This window comes from Squalius cephalus (genome assembly GCF_949319135.1).
Source record: "Squalius cephalus genome assembly, chromosome: 5".
In the NCBI taxonomy this organism is placed as follows: domain Eukaryota; kingdom Metazoa; phylum Chordata; class Actinopteri; order Cypriniformes; family Leuciscidae; genus Squalius; species Squalius cephalus.
This window is the reverse complement of record NC_137126.1, coordinates 35,830,377-35,851,752: the sequence shown is the minus strand read 5'-3', so window position 1 is coordinate 35,851,752 and position 21,376 is coordinate 35,830,377. Positions and strand designations below refer to the sequence as shown.

The 21,376-nt window shown below is 40.8% G+C and overlaps 1 protein-coding gene across 9 annotated transcripts in view; it reads left to right on the top strand.

Moving 5' to 3' along the window:
* trpm3 (transient receptor potential cation channel, subfamily M, member 3) overlaps positions 1 to 21,376 on the top strand; it is a 148,211-nt gene that overhangs the window by 114,117 nt on the left and 12,718 nt on the right. For 3 of the 9 annotated variants that reach the window (XM_079870641.1, XM_079870642.1, XM_079870637.1), the window contains 12 exons: positions 1,120 to 1,192; positions 3,802 to 3,902; positions 4,170 to 4,304; positions 4,656 to 4,706; positions 5,941 to 5,976; positions 6,169 to 6,309; positions 12,607 to 12,636; positions 13,034 to 13,326; positions 13,694 to 13,922; positions 16,249 to 16,452; positions 19,345 to 19,485; positions 21,077 to 21,205. In XM_079870641.1, coding sequence (XP_079726767.1) covers positions 1,120 to 1,192; positions 3,802 to 3,902; positions 4,170 to 4,304; positions 4,656 to 4,706; positions 5,941 to 5,976; positions 6,169 to 6,309; positions 12,607 to 12,636; positions 13,034 to 13,326; positions 13,694 to 13,922; positions 16,249 to 16,452; positions 19,345 to 19,485; positions 21,077 to 21,205 — 1,563 coding nt within the window. Of the gene's footprint in view, positions 1 to 1,119; positions 1,193 to 3,801; positions 3,903 to 4,169; positions 4,305 to 4,655; positions 4,707 to 5,940; positions 5,977 to 6,168; positions 6,310 to 12,606; positions 12,637 to 13,033; positions 13,327 to 13,693; positions 13,923 to 16,248; positions 16,453 to 19,344; positions 19,486 to 21,076; positions 21,206 to 21,376 lie in introns of those variants that run through there. The other 6 variants (XM_079870644.1, XM_079870640.1, XM_079870643.1 and 3 more) reach the window with 4 other exon arrangements.

Genomic DNA, 21,376 nt, shown 5'->3' with positions numbered 1-21,376 from the left:
TGATAGTTTAAATTCTGTCATGAATTACTCAACCTCATGTCATTCCAAACCTGTATCATTTTTTTCCCTTCACACAGTGAAAATCATTCTTAGAAACATTCTTCAAGTGTGTGTGTGTGTGTGTGTGTGTGTGTGTGTGTGTGTGTGTGTGTGTGTGTGTGTGTGTGTGTGTGTGTGTGTGTGTGTGTGTGTGTGTGTGTGTGTGTGTGTGTGTGTGTGTTTCACACACAGAAGAGAAAATGCCATACATGTTTTGATCGACATGAATGTGAGTACATTCTCACTCTTGGGAGAATATCCCTTTAAGGTTGACTGGTTGGAGTCACACACACACACTCTCACACACACACAGAGTTGGGTCACCTCCACAGTCACAGGGTCATCAATAACTGACACTTCAGTAATTGGCCGTCACTATACTCTTTGTAGAGGAGATGAAGTGCTTATTCGATATGATCACATTCCATTTACTCTCCAGTTTCAACAGCAAAATTATTTCATAGTGCACAGAACCAGACCACACACAAGACATAAGCATAGCACCATTAGTTTATTCATCAGTTCTGAACTATAAGACATTTTGAAGGATTATATGTTCCGTTATTTAAGCTTGCTGAAGTGCTCCAATTCTTTATTCCACTGCCACCACCTCTCAAGCTCACACACTCTAAATGTGCCATCATTTCATGGTTGCTTGGGGGATGAAAATGAAAACATTATTGACATTAGGCTGAACCAATCCTCCCACTTCCACAGATAAGTTCATTAGTCCATACCAGACACAGATGGAAAATGCTACTGAAAGAAAGGTGGATTGTTCAAATGACAGGCGTTAGATTAATGGCCTGTGCTCTATATGTTCTGGAATTCAGAACACACGTTGCATTGCATATGAAGCCACAAGGTGCCCTTCAAATGCAACGTTTCAGTGTTTACAGAACTGCAAACACTGTTCCGGTTATGGCAGTGCATGCAGCGCATTGTCACTTCTCTTCACTATAAGGGCAAGACACTAAGCAGTTATCACCATGATTGGATTTGCTTTTATCATGCTATCATACTCAAACAGTTGTGATGTTCATGTGATGCCAGCAATAATGCAATATCTCTCTTTCTCAGATAACAGTGTTTCGAATGGGATCAGAGGGACACCAGGACATTGATCTGGCTATTTTAACAGCTCTTCTGAAAGGTAATATTTGTAAATTTGCGGATACTCATGTGCATCTGTGGGGATCCGCTCGTATATCATTTCATTTTAAACTGAATTTTGCAGAGAAAAATGCAAATTAAGAGGTAAAAAAAAAAAATTGTATAAAATTCAACCAAAGCTAATAGTTTAGAGTAGATAATTGTTACAATGTGTCTCCCTTATTAATGTAAAAAAAGTAAAATTGCAATGTGCAAGTACATAACTACTCCAGTAATGATTATGCCTTTTTGAAGTACAGTACATAATAGCAGTGGTTTATTTAGACTCAGACCGAGACAATATTCAAAGGCCCTCTTATCTTAGCTGATATGTAACCCTGGTACCTCTGTTGAAATAAAACAACTTGAAAATATGATGTCAGTTTAGTGCTGTACATCTTTATTGTTTGTGTTTTTTTAATTATAAGAAATTTTAAATAATGTTACAAGATATTGGGGCTCCCCTGGATGTTTGTTGAGGCCCTCAACAGTAGGGGTGCAGTTTGGAGGGGATTGGGTGAGGTAACCCTTGCCTTCTAGCAGTAGTTAAGAAACCACTGTGTTGTAGAATGTACAACTCAGTTTTATACTCTATGTAACAAGGTGCCTGCTCTGTCTCTCTATCCAACAATTGGTCAATGGATTGAAAATGTTTGAAGACCCCTGGTTTAAATAATAATTGATGGTTGTAAAAGAACGATGAAGGCCATCTGAAACATCTTTATGTAAATTTCCACAAGTTGTGGAGCAGAGATCTGACTTTTTCTGATCACACACTAACTTCCCTTTTACCGCCCACCGACTTTCAGTGCCCGCAATCGCCAGGTTAACAGGACATTTGCCACTGAGAGGAGTGAACAAAATGCAAGCTCTACTGGTTATGCTTCTTAAGACCCACTTTTAAATCCCTTTCAAAAGATGGGATTCCAGTGAAGCCTTTCCTCCGAGAGCTCCATGTGTTGCTCTGAAAGCCAGCAGCATTGCTCTTGCATAATTCATAGTACTTTCCAGCGCATCTAAAGAATGATTTACTCATGCAGTTCCCAGCTCTCTCATTTTCCCTTAATGAATGTATAAGGGACATATATCAGTTGGTACATAGTCAAAGAACAGATATTATGTTGTATTTTTGAGTTCGCACAAGCAGTTAATGCCAATTAAGTCAATTATACAAGGGACAGTTTCAGTGTTCTGAAAGGGAACTAACAGTGACCCCTATTACATATATGTTAGTGTAGTCCAATGTTACATATTTTATTCTATTTCTTTTTTCAATATATTAAAGTTTTCTGTGAGAGTTGGAGCTGATAGCCTCATGGGCAGCGCTCCGACATAGCACAACTGCGCCTCCGGCAACCCGAGTTTGATTCCAGGCTTGAGGTCATTTGGCGATCCCGTTTCTCTCTCTCTCTACCCTGTGCTTTCCTGTCTGATCTCTACACTGTCCTATCCAATAAAGCCATTGAAAAAGTTTTCTGTGAGATACCAATTGAGGCCATATTTATATCCCTGACACTAGCATTAATTTTAAAATGTATGATTCTTGTTACCTTAAATTTCTTTATAGCAAAACTAAGCGAATCATTTGATTGCTGATTTAGAGAGTGTATGCTATGCTAATTACTGAAAACATGCAAGCTTATTATTAACTTTTATCAGTAGCTCATTATTAGCCATGCCATAAGAGGTTACTTTTGAGGTGACATTTCTTCTTCAGATCTGGCAAAATGGCATGCACACATGGTGTGAGAAGGCAAGTCTCAAGATTTATTGTGATGTAGTGTGAAATTAAAGCGAAAAAATAAAGCTAACCTCTGATAAAGTTCAAAGCAGCAGAAAACAGCAATTAAAGCTCATCCTCGGAGACTTAATTAAACATAATTATGTGACCAATCTCTGCTGATACAGCGCCTTCCTGTTGCTGAGGACTTGTTTCACCAGCGTCAATATAGTAACTCAATACAACATGAAATACAAAAGCATAAATTGCCCCATATGGACACTTTCAGGTATTACAGGCCTCTATGTCTGTATTTTAGGTTTAACAGCTCATAAATGGAGCCAGGCAGGATATTTTCTGGCACTTAACTGAGATTATGCAAATATGGTTTAATACATGGCGACACCTAGACAAGCCACGGAGGTGTCTATTTAATAGACTGTGTCTGGAGAGATTACCCTCATAAAAGTAAATGAAGAAGCACCAGGCCAGAGTAAGTAAAGACAAATGTCCTGCTGCTCTGGGGGAAGGTTTATTAGCTTGAAGCAGGAGCGGAGCAAAGTGCCAGAGACCCTGGAGAGTGCTTTCCTCTGTGATTTATCTCTAGAATCAGCTTTTTAAACTGGCATAACGGTATGCATTGTAATGATGCGAGAGCCGGAAATTCCTCAGGATTCTCCACTGTGAGAAGCACTTGTAAATCAATGGGAGTTGAGAGTGTTTAAGCATACCAATGATTTTAAAGACATTAGCCTGAAAAATTGGTCATTTTTAATAGGCACAATTCATCCATCATTTTATACGTTCTCGTTAGCATATTCCCAGGCCTTTTTTTAAGCTGGTTTTGTTGAATTTACATTAATTATGTGCCATCTTGCTTGTCTTTCCAGGGGCCAATGCATCAGCTCCAGATCAGCTGAGCCTGGCTTTGGCCTGGAACAGAGTTGACATTGCTCGGAGCCAGATCTTCATTTACGGACAGCAGTGGCCTGTAGGCAATATCCTCCACTCACACAAACTTCATTCCTCTGAGTGCTTGTAATTCATTTAGGTATAGATACAGAGATACTTTATTGATTGCACGAGGGGACGAGAAGCACTTCTGTGTACCTCTGACTCTAATTAAACACGGTAGCTGCATTTCAAACAGATTAAAATTCATGAAATCGATTAATTGCTGTGCACCTATATGTCTGTTTTAGTATGTGCTTGGGTACTATGTGTCCTGGACCTATAAGCTTTATTTATGTATGGTCAGGTGGGCTCTCTAGAGCAATCTATGCTGGACGCACTGGTTCTGGACAGAGTGGACTTTGTGAAGCTGTTGATTGAGAACGGAGTGAGCATGCACCGTTTCCTGACACTGTCCAGACTTGAAGAGCTCTATAATACGGTAATGTAGCTTTCTGTTCATCAAAGAATCCTGGAAAAATGTATCACAGTTTCCACAAAATATTAAGCAGCACAACTGTTTTCAAGCACCAAATCAGCATATATATTATTTTTTTATAATTTTTGAAGGGAATAAATAAACAGGAATGAAAAGGAATAAATTATACATTTTAAAACATATTTTAATAGAAAACTGTTATTTTAAATTGTAATAATATTTCACAGTATTAATATTTTTATAGTGCTATATATATATATACATATATATATATATATATATATACTTCCGTTCAAAGGTAATTGAAGTAATTGATTATTGAAGGTTAAATTTGTGTCTGTTTGTCTTAAACAGAGGCATGGTCCATCCAACACCTTGTACCACCTTGTCAGAGATGTGAAAAAGGTAAGAATTCACTGTGCATGCGTCTGTGTGTGCGTGTGTTTCTGTATGCATGTGTGTGAGTGGATGTTAGAGAGAGTGTGTGTAAGTTGTAGATTAGTGTTAGATTTCTGTTGCATATTCAGCAAAGGTGTCTTTCCTGCTTCTTAGCCTAACAGAGAGATTGGGTGAATTAGTTGCTTATTTTGTTTCTGTCTGTCCTTTGCTTTTTTCAGTGATTTTCAGACTATAAAACAGTCAGAACAACTGGTTTGTTGCTTCTTAGGTCACTCAAGTCGTGTATAGTTTGTTTTTCTTCATTACTATTCATAAGTGCATTTCCGAGACATAATGGGGTGCATGGTTACTTTCTTTTTGCACTCTCGTGATTTTCGTGGTCTTGCAGTGACATTTGTGCATATACTGCAATTTCCACTTAAAAAATAGAAAAGGATCAATGCAGGTACCATAAGGTTTGAATTTAGTCTTCTCTTTGTATACTATACTTTGAAGGCTCAAATCTTCTGCTTGTCACTGGAGACTAACATGTTCAAATGTCTTTTGATTTCACACGAACATACTCTACTGTAGTACAAAATGTCTTTACAAATGAAATGCAGCATCACATTGTGCATATTGTGGTATTTGCTGAGGTTGAAGTAATTAGCCCAGCTTAGAAGATCCATGGTGGCTCTGCGTTGATAATTACAGAACCAGAGCAGAGCCTAGTTATCATAGCCTGAAGGCTGGATGTGGGATGTCATTTTGCTAAGAGAGATTTGGCCCATAGATCTAATGAAAGGAAGAATCTTAGGATTTCATGTTCTCTTCATGTTGTTAAGTCTTACAATCAAAAATCTCGACACCCTGATAAGGAGTCTCTAATTGGAAAAGCTCACAAATGTCGGCATAAACCTGAAGATGAGTTACATCATTAAATTAACAGCTGAGGAATTGCTTCTTATCACTTTCCCCTGGTCTTTCTTTGTCCCGCCCATTATTAGACTCCATTCTCTCTTTATTTTAATCACTTTCTCTCTCCTACACTCTGTCTGACTCTCTATTGGTTTTTTGTTGTTGTTGTTGTTGTTTTGTTTGGGTTTTTTTTTTGGGGGGGGGGGGCTGGGTAGAGAGGCTTATTGTTTTCACGGTCAGTTCAATATGGCACCAAACCCTGATTCTAGACTTGCTTGGTCTCAGTGGGATGTTGTCCCTTTAATATGATTCTGTCTCACTGACCTTGTGTGTTCTTTCCAAGCAAGAATATCCAGGGTTCAGTTGGATCTACCTCAAGGTGAATCAGACAATTTTCTTCAATTATCTTGATTCCTTCTAGCAATATGTCAGTGTGTTTGTGGAGTGGGAGTGGATGGGTGTGTATGTAGTTGAGTACGTGTTTCGTGTCTGACTTTACCGTTTGCCATTTTCATAGCCATAACTGTTAGCATGGGTTCAGTGTTGCCATTAATAACCTTTTTGTTTACAGGGTAACCTGCCCCCTGACTACCGCATCAGCCTGATTGACATCGGATTGGTAATTGAATACCTCATGGGCGGAGCCTATCGCTGCAATTACACCAGGAAGAGATTTCGGACCCTCTATCACAACCTTTTTGGACCCAAAAGAGTATGTTATTGACCCTTTAAAAAATGGCATGTAGCTCTAAATCAGCATCATAGCAAACTAAGATTTCAAGAACGAAGTAATTTAAAGTTGCTATGTTACTAAAACATAATCGTTATGTTATAAGAATACATTTGTAATGTGAGAATAAAATAGTCATAAAAATAGGAGATTAAAGGTATGGGATTTAATATGTAATATGCGGACAAGTGCCGCTTATACTAAAACAAAACAACAACATAAAGTCCAGGCCTGGTCCTCTCTCGTCTTGCACTGCTTTCTCTCCTGCTTTTATCCTTCCGGAACTCCTCCATGTGACTCGAGACCGGTGTGGCGCACAGGTGATGCTCATTAGCACTCGCGCCACCAGCCTCACTCTATATATAAGAACTCACTATATATAAGAACCTTAGTTCAAGTAGCCGGAAGCAGACAAGTATCGAGCCCTATGGCTTAGGGGGATGTGTTTTACACTTTATACCAAAAGAACCCTCGCTTGCAAAGCGGGCACTTCCAAGTTATAAAATCTCATAAATGTGGACGGCGAGGCCCAGCCGGCCACCGCACAGATATCTTCAATAGGTATTCCACTTGACCAAGCCCACGACGAGGCCATACATCTCGTGGAATGAGCTCAGACACCTAAGTGGCAATGAAGGCCCTTTATACACTATAAGCCAGCGTGATAGCGTCCACTATCCAGCGCGATAATCTCTGCTTTGTGACGGTAAGCCCTTTAGTGTGTCCGCCAAAACATACAAAGAGCTGTTCCGACTGTCTGAATGAGGCAGAACGCTCCAGATAGGGCAGAGTAAATTTTAATCTCTTTCGTCGTCTGGCGGGAGAAGAGCTACATGCGAAATAACCTGTGCTCTGAATGGAGTAGAGAGCACTTTAAGAACATAACCGTGCCTTGGCTTAAGGACGACTCTGGAGTCGTTAGGCCCAAACTCAAGGCAGGAAGCGCTTACTGATAGCGCTTGCAAATCGCCCACTCGCTTGACTGACACGAGCTCCAGTAAGAGAGCGGTTTTGAGCGAAAGATGCTTCAGGTCCGCAGACCGAAGCGGCTTGAATGGGGTACCCTTCATGGCTTCCAGGACCGTAGAGAGGTTCCAGATAGGAGGGTTTAGCCTCCTTGCCCCTTTAAGGAAGCGCACGATGAGGTTGTTTCTTCCTAGTGGCTTTCCGGCCACAAGAGCATGAGATGCTGTTATGGCCGCCACATACACTTTGAGCGTGGAGGGAGTGCAACCAGCGTCCAAGAGCTCTTGCAAGAAGGCGAGTACACTTGGTATATCGCACGAGTAGGGGTCCAGGCTCTGTGCTGCGCACCAGCCAGAAAACACTACCCATTTCTGAGCGTAAAGACGCCTAGTTGAAGGCGCTCTTGCTTCAGTGATGGTTTTCAGCACCCTATCCGGGAGACACCCGGGAACCCGTTGAGGGGCCATACATGGAGGGCCCACAAGTCGGGATGGGGATGCCAAATCATCCCGTTTACCTGCGTGAGGAGATCTCTTCTCAACGGTATCGGCCATGGGGCTGTTTTCAGCAGTTGCGCCAACTCGGAGAACCATAACTGGATCTTCCAGAGGGGGGCTATTAGTAGCACTGCACACTTGCTCTCCCTGATCTGTTCGATGACCTGTGGTAGCATCATGACCAGAGGAAATGCATACAGCGGCGGCTCGGCCAGTCATGGCTTTGCTCTTTGTAAAAAATGTTTGGCAACGAGCATTGTCTTCTGAGGTGAAGAGGTCGACCTCTGCCTCGCCGAAGATGCTCCAAATCAGATGAACTGTCTGTGGGTGAAGAGACCATTCCCCTGGGGGAACATTGTCTCTGGATAGCATATCCGCACTCCAATTCAGAATGCCTGGCACATGCGCCGCCCTCAGCAAGCGCAGGTTGTGCTGAGCCCATAGAATGAGACTCTTGGCCATGATGTGCAGGTTGTTTGACCTGAGACCACCCTGGCGATTTATGTAAGACACCACTGCCATGTTGTCCATCCGGACCAGGACATGGTGGTCTTTTAGATATAGGAGAAAAGCTTTCAGTGATAGAGCAACCGCTCTCATCTCTAGACAGTTTACATGTAGGCGCCTCTCCGGGCTTGACCATAAGCCAGTGATGGGCCTGACCTCGTAAAGGGCCCCCCAACCGAAGTTGGAGGCATCAAGGTGCCAGTGATAGGCCGAATGGTAGTACTGTGTACTGGTAAGCCTGCCCCTCGAAGGCGAATCTCAGGAATGGCCTGTGATGAGGCGATATCTGGATGTGAAAATAAGCATCTTTCAGATCCACTGAGAAAAACCAATCCCCCGGGCGAATTTGAATTTGAGGAGCTGCTTGGTTGTCAGCATCCTGAACGGATGCATCATAAGCGCTTTGTTCAGGTGTCTGAGGTCTAGGATGAGGCCGCCATCCTTCTTTGGAACGAGGAAGTAGCGACTGTAAAAGCCCGACTGTAAAAGCCCGAAGGGGAACTGGTTCGACTTTCTAACAGTTTTGACACTTCGGTGCAAAGAACATGAGCCACGTCCCTTCTCACTGTTGTCTCGACCACAGCTAAAAAGCGCGGAGGTCTGCGAGCGAACTGTAGCGAGTAGGCTCGTTTTATTATGTTCAACACCCATTCTGATGTACCAAGAATAGCCTCCCAGGCCTTGGCCCGCATAGCTAGGGGTTGAATGAAGACTGGAGACGGGCCGCTGTGAGACAGGGACCCGGCCGTCCAGCCGTCTTGTGATTTTAACGCTGTGTGAACAGCACTCATGTGCAGGGGCGCGCGCTTTACAGCAGGCGTACCCTTTATCACATCTCCAGCGCGAGCTGGGGGCAGAACTGATACTGTGGAAACAGTTTTAATGTGTAGGGGTGCGTACTTCACAGTGGGCACACAATCCACATTTATTACCTCTCCCGCACTGGCTGGGGGGAGAGTTGATACCGTGTTGGCAGTGTTTATGTGTAGGGGTGCGCACTTCATAGTGGGCACACAGACTACATTCATTACACTTCCAGCATGAGCTGGGGGAAAGCTTGAAACTGTGGGAACAGTGCTTATGTGCAGGGGTGCATACTTAATAGTGGGCACACGACCTACATTCATTGAATTCCCAGCGTGAGCTGGAGAAAAGGTACTGTGGGAACAGTGCTTGTGTGTAGAGGTGCGTATTTTATAGTGGGCACGTGACCTACATATGACACAGACAGAAAAGAGCTCTTTTCGTGCTTTATTTATGTCGCCGTAAAAACGGCGTTTGTTTGCAGGTGTGAGTGTTTTGTAACAGACCCATTTACTGAATTATCGACATTTCCAGCCACCTGAAAAGAGGGGATTTGGAAATGTTTGAGAAGCTTTTTGGAGATTGGTCCGGCCTCTCCCTCTTTCTTTCTATGGCTAGGAAGGCTTGCGAGGCTCGGGGTCCAACACAATCCTGGGTCGGGGTCCCACCTCTCAGGGAACTGCTGGCGCTTTGCAGAGCGAGAGCGGTGACGGACTTCAGCCGCTGGGCGGGGCTGAGAGACCGGAGGTGCTAATTTTACCTGCTGAGGAGGTGGCGCCTTCTTGTGGCGGCTCGAAGCAGAGCTGGAACGCTTCGGGAGGAAGTGACGCATAGCCTGCGGCGCTTTCTGAGCCTCAGTATAACGCTTCGTGAAACCCTTGACCGCTGGGCCGAACAGACCGGTAGTGGAGATAGGGGAGTCAAGAAAAGCTGCCCTGTCTGCCTCCTTCATATCAGTCAAATTCAGCCAAAGGTGCCGCTCAAGCACCGTCAAGTTTGCCATGCTTCGTTCGATCGCCTGGCCTGTCGATTTTGTTGCTCGCAGGGCCAGGTCTGTGGCGCAATATATTGCGCCGAAGCAGCTTGGCCAGGGGTGGCGTATGCGCGGCCAGCGAGAGCTGAAGTGGTGCGGCAAGGCTTGGACGGATGTGACGCTTTGGCCTTCCATCCTGTAGCGGTGGGCGGGCAGAGGTCAGCGGCCACCGCTTCCTCGAGGAGAGGAATCGCCTTGTAGCCTTTGTCCACAGTGGAGAGCGCTGAGGAGAAGGAAGGCTTCAAGTGAGCTGAGTGCGGTGCTTTACACGACTTCGTCAGCTCGTCGTGCACTTCTGGGAAGAAGGGGGCTGGTCTCTGCTGAGGGGCCTGTCGGCACCCCTGCAGGAACCACTGATCTAGCCTGCTGCGCGTGGACTCTTCGACGGCCCTGGTCAGCACGCAGAGAAGCTCTGCATCAATGCTCGTTCTCGCGCTGGCTTGTGTTGATGGTGCGGGGCCGGAAACGGAACCCGCCCACTCGTCGCAGTCGGATGCAGCGATGGAAAGACTGTCATCCTTCTCTTCATCCTCGTCCAATGCCCCGAAAGAGACGAGACCTGCCGCTCACAGAGAGGGGCGCTGGTCCGTCTGCGTGAACAGGACCGGTGAGGGGGTTTCCTCAGGAGAGAGCGATGCACGCGGGGACTGGGCCGGCGTGTGCTCGCTCGTCTCCGTCTGCTCTGGCATCCTCTGTGAACGCCGCTTATTTTTGCACGGCTCGAACAAAGGGAGAGAGAGAGTGGGAAGCGCGGGGTCGTCGTCGGCGAAAACAGCCAGTCAAGCCATGTCGCACTATGTCGCATGTCGCACCTATGTGTCAATGATGTTATTTCAGACAGCGCACATACCTGTATTTTCTTCCTGTTTTCGGTCGAACTCCACAGTAGTCGATTGTCGAGTTCACGCGAGTGATGCGTGATGTGTGATGCGCTTGAACTCGACAATCGACTACTGTGGACTTCGACCGAAAACAGGAAGAAAATACAGGTATGCGCTGGCTGAAATAACATCATTTTTATTCATATCTTTCACATCTACTGCAGTCAGATTCACCCATGTTAACTCTAAAGGAATCACTCACAATGGCTGGGCACTTGTAATGACACATCAAGGATGTTAAGAGGCTAAAAGCAGGTTTAAAACTTGCCCCATTGAAGTTAACAGGGTGCAAATTTTAAAAAGAGGATAACACGGTGTAGGCAACACCGATTTTTGTCGTTGTTCTCTGTACTGACAGCACTCCAAATGTACAAAAAAACGGAGTTCTCCTTTAATAAAACGTTACATTAGCTCACTCATGAACACGATTTCTGCCTTAGTCCCGTCGGATTGCTTTCCATCAACTGTGGAGGTGAATATGACCAATGCTCATTCACAGCGTTATCAAGCTACGCCTATTCTTATTGTTTTGCGACCTCTAGCGGTGAAACTTAAATATTGTGCCTTTAAGAGTGCAGTATTCTATGAATAAAGTAGAAATATTTAAAGAAAAAATTATAATTTTAACTTTTGACTGTATTTTGTTTAATGTTATTCTCAAAACTTTAATATTTTCTCATAATTTTTTTACGAAATTCTTAAAATATGCGTATTACGAAAGTCTTTTTTATATATTTGCTTCAATTTGAACATCTTTGTAGTTAAGTGATGACCCATTTAAATAGGCAATCACTTCTGCTATCTAAATAACACTATAATAAAGTGTTATTGCTTTTCAAACACAAGATTATTCTCTCAGGTTCGCATTAATGAAAAAAAATTCCAATGTAATTTAATGTGTTGAGTTTCTATCAGCATGACTCACCTGGGGAAAAAAAATATTTCCCATCTGAGCTACCACAGAGATGGCATATGGAACTAGCACAAGCAAGATACTCGGTGCAGAGCAAATTTCCATATAGCGGCACTTTAGAGTAAACAGGCATCAAGACAAATTCTCAAGCCACTGACACCTGGATGATATCTAATTTTCTCACACATTTTTAACTCCTCTGAAGGCTCAGGCATCTAGACCACAAAACCCAGCCCTCTGACGCACAACAGATTTCAGAGAGTGCAACCTGGGTTACTGAGAGTACATGAAACATCGCTGCTCCATCATGCCAATGTCACATGAGCATCCTATCTGTAGTTTGCCAGTACATGATGTCTGAGAGTGTGTATTCATGAATCTATGCATGTACTTCAATATTGTGTGTACATTTTATCTTACATGAACATAAACACATACATCTTTCTACGTATTCGGCTGTATAGGCTTGAAATAGATCAGACATCTGTGGTGCCACCAGAGAGATGCTCTAAATTTATCATTGCAAAGCGTGAAGAATCCTATCTACTCATTGAACATGCCATGTTTTTACATGTGCACCAGAAGGATGCTAAAACAATTTGGGAAATGCATAAATCAAATCTAACGTGTCTTGATATTTTTGTCCTGTATATGTTTTTATTTTCGTGTGTGTTGTAGCCAAAAGCCCTGAAGCTGCTTGGAATGGAGGTGAGATTTATTTCTTAATTTTATGTATCCCACTGCTTTCCAATAAAATCCCAACTGAGTTTCACTGAAACGCTTTCTTTAAGTTCTCCTTTGATTTAAAGGGTTGGATTCAAGTAATAAAGATTCACAATGAAAATGCTCCTTGTAATGCATGTTCAGAGGTTTTTTATAATTACCTACAATTATCTTACATTTGTGTTTACTCTTACTAATAATAACAACCACATTTTGACTATAAATATAGCTACTTTATTGTCCTATTTTATCATTACAAAACTAGGGCAAAATAGGACAATAAAGTACCTATAGTTATATTCTGAATGTGGTTATTACTATTATTATAAAGGAAAAAATATGATTATTATTATGTATATTTTTAAAATCTTTTCCATGATAGGATGACATGCCCATTAGGCGAGGACGTCAGAAGACCACAAGGAAGCGAGAAGAGGAAGTTGACATTGACCTGGATGACCCAGAAATCAATCATTTCCCTTTCCCATTCCATGAGCTGATGGTTTGGGCAGTGCTGATGAAACGGCAGAAGATGGCCCTGTTCTTCTGGCAGCATGGCGAGGAGGCCATGGCTAAAGCACTGGTTGCCTGTAAGCTCTGTAAGGCGATGGCCCACGAAGCGTCAGAAAACGACATGGTAGATGACATTTCACAGGAACTCAATCAGAACTCAAGGTATGAATGTAAAGATATGTAATGACCCTGTTACTTCAAGAATGAGTGTACACACAAGGATTTTACCTGCCTGTCCTGTTCCCATTGCTGTTGAGTGTACAACTCTAGGGTGGATATGTTTGGGGAGACCATCTGTTATGTACCAAACTGGCATCCCATCAAAGGAACAGTAGCTGGCCACAAAGACACTAAAATTCATAAAAGTCTAATGTGCACCCTTTTCTCTTTGTAATGGAATTTGAGACTAGCTTATCCTGCTTGCACACCTAAAACAAGCTGTTTTGTGTTGTGTAGAGAAGATCTTGCATGATTATGTGCATATGAATGTATCTTTGGCACAGAAATATTCTGTCTTTTTTTTCATCAGGGAGTTTGGTCAGCTGGCTGTTGAGCTGCTCGATCAGTCCTATAAGCAGGATGAACAGATGGCCATGAAGCTGTTGACCTACGAGTTGAAGAACTGGAGTAATGCCACCTGTCTGCAGCTGGCTGTGGCTGCCAAGCACAGGGACTTCATCGCCCACACCTGTAGCCAGATGCTTCTCACTGACATGTGGATGGGACGTCTGCGCATGCGCAAGAACTCTGGCCTGAAGGTCAGATCTGGGAGAAAAAAGTCAGCATGAAATGGAAATTCACCTTAATGCATCTAATGGTCTTATTGTGAACACTTCATTCATGCAAATTTAATTTTTTTTTTTTATGTTTTGACCTCGTAATTTTTAATCAAAATGTCATAAATGGTTCTTACGGTGAAGCGATAGACTTCTCTTTGCTAGTCTTCTCCAATCACTTAGTCTGCTTAAACCTGCTCCTTTCTTACGACTGCAAGCTCACATTCAGATCTGCCTCCACCCAATCAACAACTGATAGATAGAACTAGTCCCAGCCCTAAATTTTTTCCCTATTTCACTCTGATGTACATTACAATACATAAGAAATTATCTGTCGCCTCTTCTGTTACATCGCAACTATAAAAATATTCAACAAATTACGGTATTTGTGAATTTGCCTGCCAAATTTAGGCTTTTTGGGGGTGAATCTGTCATTTTTGTTGTGTTTACCATGTCCTCATCAACATGAGGCCAGCAACTTGCATGTTGCATCTTAAGTGCCATTTCAATACTCTAATAGCTTTCTGAATAATCTCTAGTCTAATTATCATTCTTACTCGAGAGACACCAAAATGACAGGAATATTTATTGTCGGGAGATTTGCAAATTAAATTGGTTGGCCATGTAAAGAAATTTAATTCACAAAATTGCTTGTTTTTCATGATGGCAGAATTCAAATCTGGACATATACAATGTTTCTGGTGTCACTGCCGGTGTAAAAGTTAAACAAGGGATATGGTGCACAGGGGACAGTTGGCATACTAGCTTCAGGGTGTGAATGGAAAACATTTACATGTTCTGTGGTGTTTTACATCAGCTTGTCCATCAAAACACATCCTTAAACCATAATACCTGTTGAGAACATAAGTTGTTCTTGTTGCAACTCTTTTCGCACATCAAATGAGCGAAAAACACATAAAATCCGTTCAGACTGACCTTCTCATTCACATTTATGCATTTGGCAGATGCGAGTTGCATTAAAGGTAAACATTTCATCAGTCCATGCATTCCCTGAGAATTGAACCCATGTCATTGGCATTGCTAGCGCCATGCTCTACTGTTTCAGTAAAGAACGACTGAGACACAATAACAACAATCTAATTTTAATTAGATTTCAAACCACCTAAGAAGGTTTAAAATCAACATTCTGTTTTAAAAAAAAATGTTTCAAAGTTTCCACATTAAAATATTGTCTGTATTTTTGATCAAACAAATGCAGCCGATCCCAAACTTATGAATGTACACTCACTGGCCACTTTATTAGGTACACCTGTTCAACTGCACATTATTGAACAGCAGTTCTATGGGCGAAAATGCCTTGTTGATGCCAGAGGTCAGAGGAGAATAGCCAGACTGGTTTGAACTGATAGAAAGGCCGAAACTGGGGCCTGGTCTGATGAGTCTCGATTTCTGCTGGACATTCAGATGGTAGGGTCAGAATTTGGTGTAAACAACTTGAAAGTATGGATCCATCCTGTCTTGTATTAATGGTTCAGGCTGTTGGTGGTGTTATGGTGTGGGGGATATTTTCTTGGGAAACTTTGGGCCCCTTAGTATCAGTTGAGCATTGTTTAAATGCCACAGCCTACATGAGTATTGTTTCTGACCATGTCCATCCCTTTATAACCACAGTGTACTCATCTTCTGATGGCTATTTCCAGGGGGATAATGCGCCATGTCACAAAGCTCAAATCATCTCAAACTGTGTTCATGAACATGACAATGAGTTCACTATACTCAAATGCCTCCACTGTCACTATAACTCACTATAATAGGGCACCTTTGGGATGTGTTGGAACGGGAGATTCGCATTATGGATGCGCAGCTGATGCGATGTGATGCTATCAGGTCAATATGGACCAAAATCTCTGAGGAATTCTGCCATCACCTTGTTGAATCTATACCACAAAGAATTAAGGCAGTTCTGAAGGCAAAAGGGGGTCCTACCCGATACTAGCAATGTGTAATAAAGTAGTCAGTGAGAGTAAAAAAAAAAGCTTCAATCTTTTGACACATTCTCAGACAGATGCTATATATGTCAGTCCCTAATAGAACAAGCTGTGCAGAGCTTCTCCTTGCATTTCGCTCACTTTCTGCATGGTTTATTTCTGCCTTTTGTTCAGACCTTAGTGGTGAGATTGGCGTTTAATATCTCACAGGTGCTATTGTTGCAAGAAAGAGAGAGACAGTTATTTCATCTTCACAGGCATTCTGTGACTGGAGGAACTGGTCTACTGACTACTAAATAATGAAATGTAACCGTGGATTTTTTCCCCCTCAAATTCTGTGTTTTTGTTTTGTCCACAAGGTTATCTTGGGCCTACTTCTCCCCCCTTCCATACTGAGTCTTGAGTTTAAAAATAAGGACGAGATGTCATATATGCCTCAGGATCAGGACACCTACCTGCAGGAGAAGGATGTGGATGAACCCGAGAAACAACCTAAAGAAAAAGAGGAGGAGGACATGGAGTTCACAGTAAGATCTTACTGTGAGACGCAGTACAACTCCGTGGTGAGAGCACCCACCTTAGCCTCGTCCCTTAGCTTGTAGTCTAACACACTCGGGCACACACACGTACACACACCTAGGCACATCTGCTCTGCTCTGTCCTCAACCTGCCACCAATTTGGCCTCTCAAATATGCTTCCGATTTTTTTTTTTTTTTTTCCTCGAGTCTGTGGCTCCTCTTCTTAGAAATCCGTACCAACCCTGCCGTTTTTCTGACCTCCCCGCCCCACACCCCTCTCCCACTTCGCCCTTTCTCTTCGTTCCTCGTTGTCAAAGCGAAGACGCGTGGTTGTGGAGTTGTATCGTGTCTCCGTCTGCCTCTGTCCTTGTCTCCTCTGTTTCTTTTCTTTGCGCTAGGGTCTCGTCTGAAGTACGGTACTGTGACTGAATGCTGTGTCTTTATCATTCACACATCTACAACACCATTGTGCATGTTAAAGGCTTGTTTCAATATTGCATTATGTTAGCAGCCTTGATCTGCCTTCTCCATGATGACAACCTTCACTTTTAAGTTGAACCAGAAGTGCCTTCTTTCACACAAAACTGCACGAATATTGTCAAGTGTTGCTCTAAAGCAGTGGCTCTTGAACTGTTTCAGATGGTGGACTGCATAAACAGCCCCAAATTTGGGGGAAAGCAGCAACTACTTCAAAACAATTACTTACAATTTTGATTAGAGTACAAATTGTCCTTAATTTGTACCTTGTATCTTGAAATTGTCTTAATTTTATGGATCCAGAATGTTGTTCTTATTTTGTTAAAACTGTTATGTTTAGTTAACCAACCCAAATGAGCCATGTTTGCTAATAAAGAAGTTTGAACAATTAAACTACCATTCCATATTTTGGGAAACACTAAGACTTCATAAGACTATTCACCAATGTATCATTTAATTATTTAACATACAATCAAAAACAGTACTATTGTTTTGAAATAAAATTTAAAAAGAAAATTTTAGTTGTAATTGCAAAGCCCTGTTTTCAGCAGCCATTACTCCATTCTACTAAAAAAAAACTACGGAAAATGGAAAAACGTTCTTATTATTAGCACAGTCTAAATGTTTATGCTATTTAAAGAAGTGTTTAAATGGTAGTACAGTGTCTTTTTTCAGTTGCCAAAGTATTACAATACACTTTGAAGTCAAATTTTGGTTTTAAAAATAGCAAAAACAAAAACATTTTCCTAGAAACACTCCAGTCTGTTGTTCTTTTGAGAACTGAAGGCTGTTCTGTACACTACTGTTCTGAGAGAAGAAAGCAAACCTGATTTAAACAACACAGAGAGAGAGAGAGAGAGAGAGAGAGATGTGGATGGCCCAGATGAACAACAACAAGATAAGGAGTACATTGGAGTCTCAGAGAAAGAGACTGGTGCTATACTTATGCAATATTATAAATATCTCATAAACTGACGACTAGAATGCATAAGTTGTTAGTGCTGCACATGGCAAACAGAGAATTTAAATAATACAGTTTTTATATGAAATTGGAAATGGTCATTTGTGACATTTTAAAGTCAGTATTTTTTTATCAATTTAATGCATCATAATTATCAATTTCTTTCAAAAACAAAACTGTCTTAGAGTTTTGATACATTTGAATGTACAGTACTGTTCAGAAGTTTAAGGTCAGTACGATTTTTATTAAAGAAAAAAAATCAGCAAGACAGCAATAAATTGATCAAAAATTACAGCAAAGACATTTATAATGTTACAAAAGAATGTAATTTCTATTCAGCATTAGAATGATTTCTTAAGGATCAAGTGACACTGAAGACTAAAGTAATGATGCTGAAAATTCATTAAATATTAAAAAAGAAAACATTTTAAATTATAATAATATTTCACAATGTTACTGTTTTTACTGTATTTTTGATCAAATAAATGCAGCCTCGGTGAGCATAAGTTAAAAATTTACCGACCCCAAACTTTTGAAAGTAAGACACTTTATCAGATTATTTTAAACACAGTCAGTTACAGTAATTGTTGGTGCTTTATGTCAGTTACAATATTTTATTTATGTAGGTCTGTTTTTTTAAATCAGCCAATCAGCTCATATAATCCTCCACAGTTTGAGAACCACTGCTCTAAAGAAACAGGTCAGCACAAGACACTAGTTTAGAAATGTAGTCCAAGAGTTACTACTGTAGGTCAAAACTACTGAGAAGGACTACATTTCCCAGAACGTGACTGGGTTGACCTGATCTTATATACAACACAGTATCAAAAATGGAAGTTTTGCCCCTCACTTCACTATGAATATAATATAGAAATATGAGGTTACAACACAAGATGACAATTGTATTGCAATTTATTTGAATGCTCTTCTGGAAAGTATAATTGCAGTAATTTTTCTCTGTTAAAACATTGAAATGCCTGTGCCAAAATTAGATCTTGTGCATAACATAAGCTGTGAAAAAAAAAAAAATTGTTCATTGCATTTAGGTTGACATTGTGTACTTTGTAAGATTGTAATGCAGCAAAGTTTGACCAAACAGCTTCAACAGCAAAAAAAAATAAAAAAGTTGTTGCAATACAATTCACTCATAATGTCCAAGAGTGCACCATATTTTTCCATTTACGGGATAAGCTCCCCACTCTTGGATTAAGGATGTGTCCAAATAACTCATGACACTGGGCATTTTCATTCCCCTTTTCTTTTTTCCTCTCTCTCACACACACTCTCACACTCTCTCTTTCTTTTTCCGCACGACCATTCCCAGCGGAATCATCAATGCCCAGCTCATAGTGAATATCTCACCTTCCTCGACACTCAGGATTGCTTAGCAGTGAAACAGCTGCATGCAATTCTGGGTGAGAAGTCACACTATGCAAATAGTGTGTAAAAGCAATGATTTCTATTTTTCTCCTCTTTTTCTCCTCTATACTTTTTCCAGGCCATGCTGGGAAACGTCAGTACAGAAGCTTCACGTAAGAAACAGGTGGTGGAGGTTCAGAACCGCCATCGGCTGATTCCACTGGGTCGCAAAATTTACGAGTTTTACAACGCCCCCATCGTCAAGTTCTGGTTTCACACGGTAAAAGCCCCAGCTGTGCCCTCATTTAGTACAAAAAGACACACAGTATTGTTCAGTCTGTTAAGCATATCAAATCATATCAAATATATGAACATCAAAATACCTTGTATGTGAATTCTTCAGAGAAATGTCCTCTGAAATTTTTCAGTTCAGTTCAATTCATATCAATAGAGACCATATCAGGTCCAGGGGGAAAAACGTTCAAATGCAAGCAAGTAGAGATCAAAACAGCTGAGATTTTTTTTATTTAGCCTCATCTATGTTTTAAATATAGGCCATGAATCTGACAAATCTCCAGGCTCCAAAAGATGAAAAATTCTGCTCTATATGCTGTGTGTCTTTTGTTATATACTCACTGTTATATATTCTCTCTCTCTCTCTCTCTCTCTCTCTCTCTCTCTCTCTCTCTCTCTCTCTCTCTCTCTCTCTCTCTCTCTCTCTCTCTCTCTCTCTCTCATCACACTGTCACATTGTAGTTTACACTGAGCAATATTTCTGTTTTCCACTGGTGAGAGTGACAATCTATTAAATAAATGTAACTGTGAACCACTGAAACTAACTAAATACATTTTCATGACTCCAAAACTAACTAAAATCAAATCAAATAAAAATGACAAATAATTTTTAGTTGGTGATGTATGGTATATTATAGAACTTGACAACACGCCTGCATTAAACCTGATAGATAATTAATGCTAGACTTCTAAGTAATTTAATGCTGGTAATTATTTTATCCGTTAGCACATTAACGTTGGTAGCCCTAAAATATTAAAAATGAATTAACTAAAGATTCTGAAACTAAGAAAACAGAAAAACTAACAATGATAGAGTGAAAACTCCACTAAGCTATACTGAAAAAAAAGACAGTACCGTTTAAAGATTTAAATGTTTTTGAAAGAAGTCTCTTATGCTCATGATCATAATGATCAAAAATACAATAAAAATAGTAATATTGTAAAATGTTATTGCAATTTAAATAACTTTTTTAAATTTGATATATTTTTAAATGTAATTTATTCCTGTGTCGGTAAAGCTGAATTTTCAGCATCATTACTCCAGTCTTCAGTGTCACATGATCCTTCATTCTAATATGATGATTTGGTGCTCAGGATGCATTTCTTATTATTATCAAACTATGATATATGATTTTCGGGATTCTTTGGAAAGTAGAAAGAACAGAATTTATTTGAAATAGAAATCTTGTTACATTATAAATGTATTTCCTGTCACTTTTGATCAATTTATTACCATCTTTTTTATTTCTTCAAAAAGAAAAATCTTACTGACCCCAAAGAAATCTTTACTGTGACTTTAGTTCAATTTAATGTTCCTTGCTGAATACAATTATTACATTTCTTTCAATATATTACTGATACAAACTTTTAAACAGTATTGAAAATAAAATGGAGACCAAAATAAAAAAATCTAAAACTCTAAACTAGAATAACTCTTATGTAAGTAAAGCTAACATAATGAAAGTCAGAATTATCATGTATTCTCTGTGAATTTAATAAACTTCATTGTTTGAGCTTAAACTGACCAAAGAGGGTTATTTTCTCTAATCAAATCATGATTCTCTGTATTCCCACAGTTGGCCTATGTAGGGTACTTGATGCTCTTCAACTATATTGTGCTAGTGAAGATGGACCTGTGGCCCTCTCCTCAGGAGTGGATTGTGATTGCCTACATCTTCACCAATGGCATTGAGAAGATGAGAGAGGTGAGTCTTCATTAGACCTCAGTGAGAAAACAATATTGTTTCCTTCGATCCCTGAAATGTGCGAAAAGATGATTTATTATTCATAGGCAATGTCTAATAATTGCATTTGCATATAATTACACAGCTGCCATTCAGTTAAAAACTTGCTGTTGAGGAGACCTCAGAATGTGC